Consider the following 13,206-nt stretch of genomic DNA (forward strand, 5'->3'; position numbering starts at 1 on the left):
TATTTGCTCTCCTTATTTAGGTGGGAGCTTTATTTACATTGCCTTGTAATGTAAGCAGTGTAGTGATCCCATCTCCTGCCCAGCTGAGCTCCAAGAAATGGAAGGAATATATGGCTAAGAAACCCAAAGTTATTTCTGGTACGTGTATTTTGTTTGGTTATATGTGTGTGTGTGTGTATACACGGTGAGTTTTTTCTGTACATTTGGGATTCTCTTTCTAACTTCAGTGAAATCAAATCAGTGATTGTAATCTTCATTGACATGAGATTTGGTCAATGCAAGTTCAGCTATACAGACTTGTAGGAAGAAAAATGGTAACATGATGGCAAGCTTTGGGGAAAGAACCATTTTTGTGTCCTGTCTGTCAGTTAAGATCCAATTTCCACACATCTTTGTAAGGTGATTGTAAAATCTGTAGTAGAGAGGTTTACTTCTGCAGATGGAATTCCAGTCTGCTTCACTGAGGTTCTTCCCTTCTTGTTTAAGCATTTCCACAGGTTCTTCAGTGCACTGGCATTTAATTTCAATCTCTTCCTGGGAAAATACAGACTATTAAGAAATGCTGAATGCCTCCATTCACCTGGGAGCCAGTGTGCTAAACCTGTGGTTGAGAATGTGCTCCCTGTAGGGCTGCAGTGATGGCAGCTGACTCTCACACCCTGTGCCAGTGCTTAGAAACCTGATTCAGAAGGTGGGAGAAGAGAATCAGTGCAGACCAAGGCTGGGGGAAGTTTCTCAGTCAGGCAGTAAATGTGCCCTGCAAGTGGAGGCACTGTACAAGCAGTGACTGAGGTTTGCAGGCACATGAAAACATCAGGCTAAAAGGAACTTGGTGGTAACCCAGTGCTTAAAGGACTTACCTGGGATACAGTGAAGTGCTGGATTCTGCCTTCTTTCGTAATCTCGTCATTTATACGTGGTCTAATATGTTATTCATATTGATTCCAAGGAACAGTGGCTATTTCTGTTGCCAACTTAAAAAAATTTTTAAACAACTATGCACATCAGGATGTCTCATATTTGTGACTAATATTTTTTTCAGGTTTAGGGGCAGGAAAAAATGGTGATGAATTATGGAATGGGTGCTGGCAGTCTTGCCTTTTTCCCAACCTGGAAATGAAATTTGAGATAATTTTAGTGAGGAGGTAATATAAAAGAGCATCTTTAATGAAGGCCTTCAGAGGCAGTTATGGAAAGATGTCCACAAAAGCCCACCCCCCCAGGGGATGAGTACTTTTATAGGTTTTAGGAAATTAACATTATTGATAAAAAGCACCAATTAGGAGGACAAAGGGTGATGTAAATCCCCCTCCCTCTAGGTCAAACCCCTTCTTTGGAGCCTGCCCTTCAGCACTACTTTGTCCATGAAAATGTCCTTGAAGAGTTGTTCTGGGCCTTGAGCACAAGATCCCCAGTGTTTGCAGGATATTTGTCCTGTGCTCCAGTGGAAGGGTTTTGTACAAGTATTAATTATTGTGTGATCAGTAATACACAATAGGTTCTTATTAACCCTCTTGAGTAAAATTTACAATAGAAGGAGAAACATTGCTTTTTAAGTGTATCTTTTGTTTAGTTGAAAGCTGTTGATTTTTAGTGGCTAACACTAATCTCACTGTACTAAGGATTTGTCAATCCTTAATCTCTCCCATCTGTGCGGAAGGTATAATTCTTGGTATCGGTAGTTCTTAAACGCTAAGATTGAAATGTGAAATCAAAGTTTACCCATCAGGAATCAGCTTTGAGATTCCAAGATAAACTGGAAGGAATATATTTCAAATGACATGGGAAACAGGACAATATGATGTTTCTGGAACATTTTTTTCTTTATTGTTCTTTTTTCTTTCTCTGAATTTATGTATTCAGGTAGTGGGGTTTACCCTCTTTTCCCATGTCTAACTATAAATTTTCAACAAACACAGGAATATGTTATTTCTTGCTAACAAAAATTTATGATACTAATAAATGTTAAGTTCACATAGAGTTAATTATTGAGACAGTAATGCAAATATCTTATGAAATTAAAATATTTGATTTTTGAAATTTAGTACATCAAGAAGTATTCATTATCTTGATTGCTGTGTCTTCCAAGGTGCTATAAAATGTTTTCTGTGTGGAAAGATAGCAAACCCATCCTTTCACTGTTACTGTCAGGTCCCACATTAATTTTCTTTCACAACTGCATTCTATATGCCAGTGTTCAAAAATAGAATGTCTTTATCTTTCATCCAGGCACAAGGGTAAAGCAGGGAGTGAAGCTTTTATTAATGAATAATGCAGTGTCCTTGGGAAGAGTATGTATAATATTTCTTTTCTTCTAGGGTTGTATGTTTGTCCATTGAACACTTACATTATTTTGATGCACATATGCAGAAAGGCCTGGTTTTACCCAGCAGAACAGAAACTTCCCTTTGTTATTTCCTGTAAAAATGTAACTTCACCAGTTAAAGGCTTGCCTGTTACTTAGCCCAGTTAAAGAGCTCTTGGTTGGTGATTAGTAAGATTTCTCACAGAACAGAAGAAAGCAAATGAAAGAATTTTGATGATGGATTATAGTTTGTTTTAAAGATCTTTTCCTGAGGGTGTTTCACAGTTATGTCTTGATGTTTGTTAAGTTCCAGAAATTGAACTGAAAGGGGAATCTTGCCGATATTATTTCTTGCTACAAGGCAATGGCTCTGGAGGATGTAAAGCAACCTTGATTCATTCAGCTGGCCAGATCAATGGGATGGCCACTCTAGCTGCAGTAAATGGAAAGCTAAAGGCAAAAGCAGAAGAAACAGAGTCAGGTAAGAGTAATCACTTATTTATTAATGAGTATCTGAATGCAGGCAAATGGTAAGTTCTAAATTTCATAAGTTCCTTTTATTCACTCCAGTCAGTATTAAAATAAGGAAAACAAGGAGGAATATTACATCTTTTATGAAAGTGTCTTTTAAGAATATTTTTCCAGATCCATAACAAAATATAGTAAGAGCTTATTTATTTACAGAATTTACTGCTACCGTATTTTTAAAATTGACTATGCAAAGTTATTTCTCATAATCGAGGTACGTTGAAAATTATTCATTGTAAAGGGATGTACAGGTAATATTAATGCAGAACAAATTTGTGAAGGCTTAAAGTTTAGAAAGTGTGTGTTGTTGGTGTAAAGACTGACCAGGCCATGCCAAAAATCTGTGTAAATATTACCTGAAAGTCCTGTTTCACTGATGATTTTAAATCAAAGCTGCAAGGCCAGTAGATGAGTTTTGTTGTAACCTTCAGTCCTTTGCCCATGTCCATGTTACTGCAGAGTGTTTAAGGTATGAGCTGGCACTCCTTTCCTAACTGCTCCACTAGGGAAGAGCAGGTGTGCAGCCATTTATCATGGAGTAGTTGTCATGTGACAACTGCACCTACCAGATAACTCTACCAACTCCTGTATTTGTTTCAATAACACTGGCAGAGAAAAGGAGAACAGTGACCTGCATCTTAGCTACTTAATTCCTTATTATTGAAATAAATCTGTGTGTGGTAGGACTGACTACTCAGCCATTTATCCTAATTAAAATCCCATTAGTACAGTGTCAGAGGACTGAAAGTCCTTGACCATATGTTGGGAGAAAACTTTTCTTCCGTGGTATCAAACCTAGGATCTTTTTACCTTCTTTAAATGTTAGTCATGTTGTGTTGTCATTGTACAGGTTTTGTACAGAAATTCAAAAATAGTCAGCATCTCTTAGAAATGATCCTCCTGATGTTCAATTGGAATTAATTAGTTTGGTTTTTCAATGATTAGCCATATTTGAAAGTCTGGTTGTTTCTTTTGAATATGAGATCTTTATGTTTCCTATGTTTATATCTTCTGTTAAGTAATGACTCCAAAGAGAGATTTGTAATAAAAATTTCTTCTAATCTGTACAGGCTTTCATATTTCTGACTTTATCAAGACTCTGCCGTGCTATTATGGAGAGGATATTGTACAGAGAGAAACAAAACTGTCACGTCTCCAAGTCTTTGCCTTGAAGGAGTATCTCAGTAAGTAATGGGAAAGCTCTGGTAATTCTCAAACTGGTATTTAAAAGGTCTTTATTTCACATTGGATGGGATAGCTCACCTTACAAAACTGGAGATGTTTGACAACCAAAGTGTGTGAATCACTTTATGAAAAAATAGCACAAGTTTAAAAAGAAACTTGGAAGTACATCCATGTTTATCTGTCAGATAATGGAAAAGAGAACACTGTATTAGTGCTGGTGGTTGTTACACGAATACTCTGAATTTTTGAGCATAGCATTGAAATAATTCTATGCAATTCTATGATGATTTCCCCTTTACTGCTGGATATGCCTTCTACAAAAATAAGAATTCTGGTTTGGGTTTTTCAGCTTTTTAAATTTTACTCTTTCTTTGAAAAGTCTCAAGCAGCAGAGGAAAACCATGCATTGGAGATTTTTTAGAGTTATCATGATTGCATCATTCATAATAAAAACTTGAAGGATCATCCTCCTTAGATTTTTGACATTGCAGAGAAGTCCATTTGAGTGTCCTGATTTTTTTTCCATCTTAAGTCCATTGCTTAAAGAGACTCAATTAAAAGAAAAAATGCTTCAGAGTGATTGTCTGGCTTATTGAAAATGGCATGCTGTAGAGGTAATTTAGGTGTATTATCATTAACAGAATAGCAGCTTAAAGAAAATAAGATTCTCTAAGTAGTCTTGTCTCCCACCCCACACCCCCTGCTAACTTAGTCATTCTCAGATTCCTGTCTGCTTCAACCCTGAGGCTGGGCCTGCTTTAGAGTTTGTGTTTTAGTTTCTTTTGAGTCAGTCATCCATTTCCATTAAGAGGCTGAGTCGGAGCAGTTGGAATTCACTGATTGTCCTAAATCATACCAAAATTAGCTGACCCTTGATATTATGACCAAAGAGACCAGAACAGGCTGACAGTGACTCAGCAAGTCCAGGTGTTTTTCTCTGGGGGATTCAAACCTGGATACACTCAGAAATGCATACATCCAGAAGCTAAAGGACAATAAAAACATGAATCATGTGTGACTTCAGCTATTCTCACTGCTGTTTTTTCACTTGTCTTTGGGATAAACCACCCATGTCTTACTGGTACAATAGTAAGTGTCAAGTTAACTTACTTTTGTTATGGGTTCTGGGTGGAGATTTTCTTGTGTAATTGTATTTTAGCAGGCTCTTGTTGTTCTTTGTTTTTAAGCAGATGCAGTACCTTTTATTTTTTCTTTTCTAGAGAGAAAGGAATTGACCAAGCAGCCTCTAGTTATTTCTACCAATGAGTTTAAAAGCTTATTAAAACTCACAAGAGAATGTTTTTTGGACTTGGGCAGCACTAATCTTCCTAAACCTGTTCTGCAGAAGGTCTGCAATAAAACCAGGTCATGCACTGAGAATTGTGGTAAGTATTTTTATTTATAAAATTTGCTGCTTATTTTCCTAGGATGTTTTCTCATACTGGTTGTCAATCTTTTACTAAAAGGAGTAATTTTTAACAAAAGGGAAAAAAAAAGTAAAGCAGCTTTCTAGGCTTATTTTGCAAACTGAAATTACCCTTGCATTTCTTTTTTCTTCCTTGACAAAAAATAAGTCCAGAAAACATTTCTGATTGCATCACCAATGTTGTATTTTGTTTACATACTTTTAGAGAGTGGCATTGAGGAATATCTATAGATAAAGGACTGTATATCTGTCTCTTTAAGGAATAAGATTCTTTATTTAGGATTGTTCAACATGTATTTCTTGCAGAGTCTGACTTAATAGAGCCAAATCCATTGGAGTGGCCAGAAAGACATGTTCTTCAGAATTTGGAAAACTTTGAAAAAACCAAACAAAAAATGAGGTAATAATGAAATACTGGTGATTTTCTTTGGAGCAGCCATTAAACTTTACTATAGAGGAACTTTATATGTTGATAACCATAGTGTAAACTGTTTTCACATGTTGATAATCTTTCAAAGAAAATATTGCTTAAGGCTAAAACTATATTTTTGTCTATTTCCAAAGGTGTAGTTTATTGGTATTTAAAGAAGTATTGTTTTGATTTTTATTGACTAAATGCAACTGGAAGCTAGCTAAAAGTATAATAGTTCTAAAACTAAATCACCAAAATGGCACTTCTAGAAAATAGTAGGAAAACATACAAAAGCTTTTCTTTCTCACAACATACCCTAATAAATATAAATAATTTAGCTGTTTTTGTCAACATGTGCAGCGTGTTCTAATCTTCTCATATTTCCTAAATAGTCAGTTGATAACATATATCAGTAGTTGATAGTCAATAGTTGATATCATATATCAAGTAATTTTGAAGTCAAAGAGCCTATCGGTTTTATGTTTAAATTTATGTTTAGTTATGTTTTACCTTCAGTACTGTTCACATGAAACCCATAGGTCTTTGTGTCACTTAGGGCAGCCTGTTGATTTCAGTTGAGCTCTCACTTTATATAAGACTTGTCAAGGAATGTTTAGGTTGGGTATCTGAAAAAGGTTCTTTACCCAGGCTGTGGTTGGGCACTGAACAGGCTCCCCAGGGCAGTGCTCACAGCACTGGCAGAGCTCAGGGGGAGTTTGGGCAGTGCTCTCAGGCACAGGGTGTGACTCTCGGGGATGGTGCTGTGCAGGGCCAGGAGTTGGACTCAGTGATCCTTGTGGTCCTTTCCAGCTCAGCCAGTGCTTTGGTAATGTTAATGTTCTTGCTGACACACCTGTAGAGGCAAGTGTCCAGCTGTCCTTTTCTGAGTCACTTCCATCCCGTTTCTCTCAAGTACCATAGGTGGCCATGGCTTAGATTGGAGTTCTGCACATGGTAAATTCTCACATTAGCTTTCTTATGGTGGTATTACTATCATCATCATCATCATCCTTATTGTTATTATTATTGGCTTTTGTTTCTCAAACAGGTAAAGTTCTTCCTTTTAATTAGCTGTCAAAAAGCTTCCTAAAGGACCTTTCTCTTACATAGTCAGTGTTAATTTTATTGTTCAGAATCTGAACTGAGTATCTTTCTTACCCTGTGTCAGGATGCAATGTGTTGCGTACAAAGGGAGAACTTTGTACTTGATTGAAGACACGAAAAAAGAGTGGAGGGTTGTGTGCAGTAGTGACTTTATTGTTCCTTTCCTGTATATTGTATATTTAAAATTTTTTTAATGGGAACCAATTTTTGGTCAAAAAACAGAAAAAAAGGGCGAATAATCGTCTTCCAATGTTGTATTTCATAACCACGCTCTAAATTCTAGAAGAAACTACTTTTTCAGTCAAATGTTAGAGAATTTGCACCAATTATCATGTTATTTGTCATGAACATTTGTGTGAACGTTCTCAAGGAACATTCTCTGTTCATTTTACTTTGATACTAGTTTAATTGCTCCAGAGTGGCAATGATTTCATATTTTTTTATATTAAATGAGTTTATGAGTTTATTAAAAAAAAAAAATCTTAGATTGGTCTTTGCTCGCTGCCTTTTTTGCAGAGTTCCTCTGTTTGCACATTCACCTGAGCAGCTGCTGGGACACAAGGACAGCCAGAGGGAGTCCCTGACCTTGCTGGATGCCAAAGAGCTGCTCAAGTTCTTCACCCCAGAGGGGCTGCCCGTGGGGGAGCTCCAGCCCCTGCAAGTTCCCAAGCGGTATGAGCATCTTAGAGCCACTAGCACCAAACTCACAGCTGATGTAGGGGGGTGTAAAAAGGGTGGAATGGGAGTCACAGAATGGCCTAACTGGGTTTGACTTTATAACTTGCAACATCCTTATGTCACATGCCTGCCAGTGAAATCAACTGGTTTGGTCTCCGGTCAGTATTGCTATTTAGTTCTTTCAGAAATGGCTGGAGATGATGATCTCGGTCCTAGGCATTTAAATAACAAAATCATCACCTGAACAACAAACTTGTTACTGGTAGAGCCCTGCCAAGCTGCTGCTGCCCTATATGTCCATTTCCAAAAGAGTATTTCTAGTAAAGCAGAAGCTACTGTGGTAGAGCTTTAATTTTTTGGGTGTGATTTCTTTCAGTGGAGGGAAGTCTAGGTGGGAAGACAAAATAAGAAAATATCTGAGCCTATTTAACCGTGTTTGTCTCCTGTCATGCTTTTTTATAGATTCATGGAGTTACTGGTATAATTTTCAGGATCTGTACATCTATTAGAGTTAAGGCCAGACTCTAGAAGAGTTAGATGGTGTTTGTAGAAGCAGAACCTGTACTATTTTTGTGCAATGTGTCAGAGAGTGCTAGGTAGGCAAGACAGTCTTTGCAGTCACTACAGTTATATTTGTTGACCTTTTTAATACTGAATAATAAAAACTATGATGTAATTATTTGATACAGTGCTTGTGTGAGGGAAAGGTTCTGTAGTATTTTGGATTTTCTGGAGGATTTTTGAGACTTCTGTAAAATTGTTACTGAAGTTTTGAAACTAAACTGAATATATTCTGAACAGACAATTCAAGCAAATTAAAAAATATACTGTAAAGATTTAGAATCTCCTACTGGGTTGTTAATGAGTGGAGAACATTTAGAATTTTGGCTAAAAATATTTTCCTTCCAACTAGTTATGTGGGAAAGAAGTGAATAATTTTTCACTAAAAAAACTTTTTTTAGTCTTTGATTTTTTTCAAAGCCTCCAGAGAAGCACTTAGGCATAGAATACCTTGAGTGTCTTGAACGATTTGCTTTGAGCTACAGATGAGTGAGCTCTGAATTTGAATTGAGTCCAGCAGAACACTGTACTCCGAGCTGCTCACTCCCCTAGCAGTTGCTTTGAGTAAATGTTCTGGAATTATGAGGAGCTTTGCACAGTAGGTGATGAAGAACAGTGAATATGGATCTAAGGATCTTCCTGACCAACAGAAGGATTGAAGAGATTTTGAGAGAGAATTAAAGGCATGTTCCCTTGTGTTCTGTGTTTGAGCTTAGATAGAAGTTTGATAGATTACAGTTTTGGCTGACAGTCTTTCCAAATTATCATTTTGCTAGATTCAGTGTTACATCTTTCCTGGATGTTTTTCTCAGATTATTCCAGTGGAAATGGTGTAGAGGGAGTCTATATGAATAAAATCTGAAGCAATGTGTAAGTTTCAGATTCTGTTACATCTTGCCTTTTTGTCTTCCCTTCTTTAGAGGTAAATGTCAGGGTATGTTGAGATCTGGCAGCAGGATCTTTCTATCTGCCTTGCTATGGCTTATTCCCTTGAAATACCCTCAAACAAATACACTCTTATGATTTAGCTGTAGAGAGTTGCTAGCTGGAATTGAAATATCCCAGGAAACAAGCCATTAGTTCTGAAGGCTGGGAAAGATGAGTGTTAGGTGAGACAGCTATTTGAAGGTGAAGGAATTCACTACTTAGAGTGTGTGATTGAGAAATGGGAGGTCACTTCCCAGTTCCTCTCAGCTCATTCTACCACTCAGGTGTCCCATTGTGATATTTGCCCAGATTTTTGATAACTTGTTTGGAGCAGTGACCTTAACCATCTAAGAAATGTCTAAGAGCTTCTGTAGCAATAATAGCTCAGTAGGAATTAGTTGAACTTAAATTCTCGCTTCAATGCAGATTTAATTTTCCATTGATGCTTTATCCTAGGGGCTTAGCTGCAGGACATACTGTTTTGTTCTTCATATGTGAAGGCATTTGTTTCTGATTTTTGGAAATATAATTTATCCTGATGGTAAATCTTTATTTTCCTCCTTTCAGTGAAAATGCATTTCTTTTGACACCGGACCTTACTCCTCGAAAACTCAGAGGTTTGCCTTTTGAAAAAGCAGCTGGATGCCATTACCATGGACTTGAGTAAGTTTCCTGGCTTCTTTTCTCAGATTTACTCTTTAGTTTCCAGTCTAAGTGTAATTAGAAATGTTTCAAGCAACATGTTAAGGGTATGTTAATTATGGATTAAATGTCAGTGGTTTCAATTCCAACATTGCTGCCTTGATGGTAATGTAGAAACATTGAAGGTCTTTTTTTCTCAGTTATACTGCTGTGTCTCTTCTCAGTGTCTCTGAAAATTTTAATTCAGAGCTACAAATGGCAAGGGAATTAGTACATATCAAGTTCCTAGTGAAGCACATTTTAAGTACATGCATAGTTTCTGCTTTGATATTTAATTGTTGACACTTTATGACTGATAGTCAAAAGGTTTAATGAGAGCTGCTGTGATGCTGCCACCTGTATGTTCAGGGAGCCTGAAAACACCAGCAGGCAAGTGTTGGTGGTAAGGCTGTTCTAAAGGATCCATATGGCTAGGACTGTTAGTTCATCTCAGCCAGCCAGCAATAGTTATTTGTCAAAGCAGACAAATGGGCAAACTGTCACATAATGTAGCTGTATAAAAATAGTTTAGAAAAGTACAAATATTGACATTGAGAAGAAAAGGAAAAAGGCTATAAAAATGCTGGAGTAGATAATTAAGCATAAGTCTTCCGTAGAGACAGTCTTATTGCAGCATATATTAAGAAATGCAGTGGATACCAAGCATAGTTAGTTCAGTTTTTGTGCAAGCTTCTGCTGCCTCCTAAAATCACATTTTCAGATTGTCAGAATTGACTGACAATGCTGCTGGTATTTTTTCCCTATTGATTTTACAAATAGTTTGATTAAGTCTGTATTTAGTATCTGCTGATTTTAGTCAAGTTTTACAGGGCAATGGAGCACTCCTATCTCTTTAGTTATCGCTTTTTCTAAGCAGTAATTCATGACCCTGTTAGCCTTTTTAGATTTGTAATAAGTGGCACAGAGAGGCAACTGGGTAGAAAAGAGAAATGCCTATGGCAGGTGTGGGAAGAAACCACTTGTCTGTTGTCTGTTGCTATGTGATATCTTGCTGCCCTGCCTGACCTCAGCAAGGAGTGTGCCTGAGATTCCAAATTAGGCACAGCACAGCTTGTGCTGCCTCTTATAGCAAAATGGGACAGATATAGACTGCAGGGTGTTGTGGAGAGGAGGAAGATCCAGGCATATTAATATTGCAAGGGCAGTGTGCTTAGCAGAATGGGAGGGAAGCAGTAGAGTGGGAGGTAGTGTAGGACCAGAACATATTGTAACAAGAGTATTCAGATGTGTTTGGTACTATGTAATTTTCATCTGCCCAGCTGCTGTATTTATATTTGGAGGTAAAGTCTTGTCAAAAAAACAGGGAGCAGCAGTTATCATAGAATGGTTTGAGTCGGAAGGGACCTTAAATATCATCTAACTGCAGCCTCCATGCCATGGGCAGGGACACCAACATCTCCCATTTTTTTCCCCAGAGCTGCTCTTAATTAATTTTTCACTCAGCCTGTATTATTGCTGGCATTGCCCTTACACAGGTGCAGGACCTTGCACTTGGCCTTGTTGAACCTCATGAGGTTTGCACAGGGCCACCTCTCAAGCCTCTGGATGGAATCCCTTCCCTCTAGTGTTGACCATGCCACAGAGCTCTGTGTCAATGGCAAACTGCTTTCCTGAACTCCAGGGGTGAGCTTCTTGTGTGCTCTCCTTGCTGCCCTGAGCATCCCAAACTCCACTGTTTAATGGTCACTGCAGCCAAGGCTGTCCTTGAGCTTCACATTCCACACCACCCCCTCCTTCTTGGTGGGCACAAGATCCAGCACAGCACCTCACCTCACTCAGAGAAGGAAGTTACCAGTGCAGACCAGGAGTCTCCTGGATTGCCTTATATTGGCCCTCCAACAGATTATTGGGATGGCTGAAGTCCCCCATGAAGACCAGGACTTGTGAACATCAGGCTGTTCCTATTTGTGATTAAGTCAAATTTTTGGTGTAATGAACATGTGCCAGACACTTGAATGCTGTTTTGCGCAGAGAAAGCAATTGCCATTAAAGCAGTGAGTAAAATAGCATTTTAACTTCTAAAGCTAAATGGATTTTTTTATCTTTGTAGGGTATGTGACTACTCAGGGTACTGAGAATATAAATAAGAAAAATTAAATACCTTGAAATTTTGAAGTTCAGATAGCTTACTCTCTTATCAGATAATGAATTTAATTCTAATAGAAAGTCTTCCTCAACTGTAGAAATTTGATTCATCAGCCAGTTATTAGAAAAATTAATTTCTCCCTGAATATGAAAATACTATGAGGAAAATGGAAACATCAGAACTAGCAATTTAACATGACTCCATGCCAAGAGATAAAAGTAAAGAATGTTTCTTGCATTCCTGAGAGTAGGAAACATTGCTGAGCAGTTTGATGGGTGGGCAGAGCAAGAGCTCACACTGCTTAAAACAATTTGTAACAGAGGCTGGAATAAGACAGGTTTACTGTTACCTTTCCCTGCACTACAGTAAGTTACTGGGTGGTGAAACACTGTTCTCTTGCAAGTAATCCTGGAAATTGTTTATACCAGAGAAAAGTTAGTTAGGATGCATTGTGTGTTACCTCATGTGTGTTTCACTGAGTTAGCACTTGTTCATTTGTTATCTTTCAGCCCCACTGTTGTTATTACAGTTTGTTCTGTTGATTTGGTTGATCAAACCACTTATTCATTGTAGTCAATAGGAAGCTTGTGCTTGTTCAGTGATACTTTTTTTGTATTTTTAGTGCTTAAAAAATGTGAATCTCTCATACAGCAGTGTTTATCTCAGACAAAGCTAAAAGCTGCATTTCAAAGAGTTTGACTCTTACAAGAACAGGGTAAAGAGTTACAAATAGTATATAATTCAGCTTCTTTGTTGGAGCTGGACTTAAGTAGAGCAAAATCCAGGCAAATATTAATTTACTGGGCTGTTAAAAGTTGTATTTCAGAACAGTATAGTAGTTCAAACAAAAAAAAGGCTTTGGAGTTCACATGACTGTCAGAAGTAAGTTTTTTGATTGTAATAAAACAGAGACTTTCTCTCACAGGTTTCTCACCCAATTTCAATTTTAGATACTGTCTTGATGACAGAAGAGCCTTGGAAAGAGATGTGGGATATGCTGAACTTCAAACTCGCCTTATTCGCTATGAAACTCAGACTACTTGTACCAAAGAGTGCTGCCCTGTGCCTCTTGTCCTGAGTCCTCTCCCATCTCCTGCAGTCTTGTCAGAACCTGGAAGTGTCCCTGATGGAGAGACTTTGCAAAGTGAATTCAAAACAGAGACATCAAGGCTAAAACGCAGATCAAAAGACCTGGATTACTTTTATCCCAAGAAAAGGTAATGCACTGAATAAAATGAATCTTTAGCATGAAATGTTTCAGTGGTCTCTTGTGAGCTGCATCTTTTCATTTC

At 37.7% G+C, this 13,206-nt stretch overlaps 1 protein-coding gene across 4 annotated transcripts in view; it reads left to right on the forward strand.

Moving 5' to 3' along the window:
• Nucleotides 1–13,206, forward strand: part of MTBP (MDM2 binding protein) — a 28,668-nt gene that overhangs the window by 8,976 nt on the left and 6,486 nt on the right. For all 4 annotated transcript variants that reach the window (XR_010439247.1, XM_064706609.1, XM_064706608.1 and 1 more), the window contains exons 11-18: nucleotides 21–138; nucleotides 2,613–2,786; nucleotides 3,904–4,017; nucleotides 5,239–5,403; nucleotides 5,751–5,844; nucleotides 7,477–7,632; nucleotides 9,694–9,789; nucleotides 12,865–13,131. Coding sequence is in view for 3 of the 4 variants with exons in the window: in XM_064706609.1 (XP_064562679.1) it covers nucleotides 21–138; nucleotides 2,613–2,786; nucleotides 3,904–4,017; nucleotides 5,239–5,403; nucleotides 5,751–5,844; nucleotides 7,477–7,632; nucleotides 9,694–9,789; nucleotides 12,865–13,131 (1,184 nt within the window). In the remaining variant the exon portion in view is untranslated. The remainder of the gene's footprint in view (nucleotides 1–20; nucleotides 139–2,612; nucleotides 2,787–3,903; nucleotides 4,018–5,238; nucleotides 5,404–5,750; nucleotides 5,845–7,476; nucleotides 7,633–9,693; nucleotides 9,790–12,864; nucleotides 13,132–13,206) is intronic.

The sequence above is a fragment of the Zonotrichia leucophrys genome, chromosome 2, assembly GCF_028769735.1.
Source record: "Zonotrichia leucophrys gambelii isolate GWCS_2022_RI chromosome 2, RI_Zleu_2.0, whole genome shotgun sequence".
Classification (NCBI taxonomy): domain Eukaryota; kingdom Metazoa; phylum Chordata; class Aves; order Passeriformes; family Passerellidae; genus Zonotrichia; species Zonotrichia leucophrys.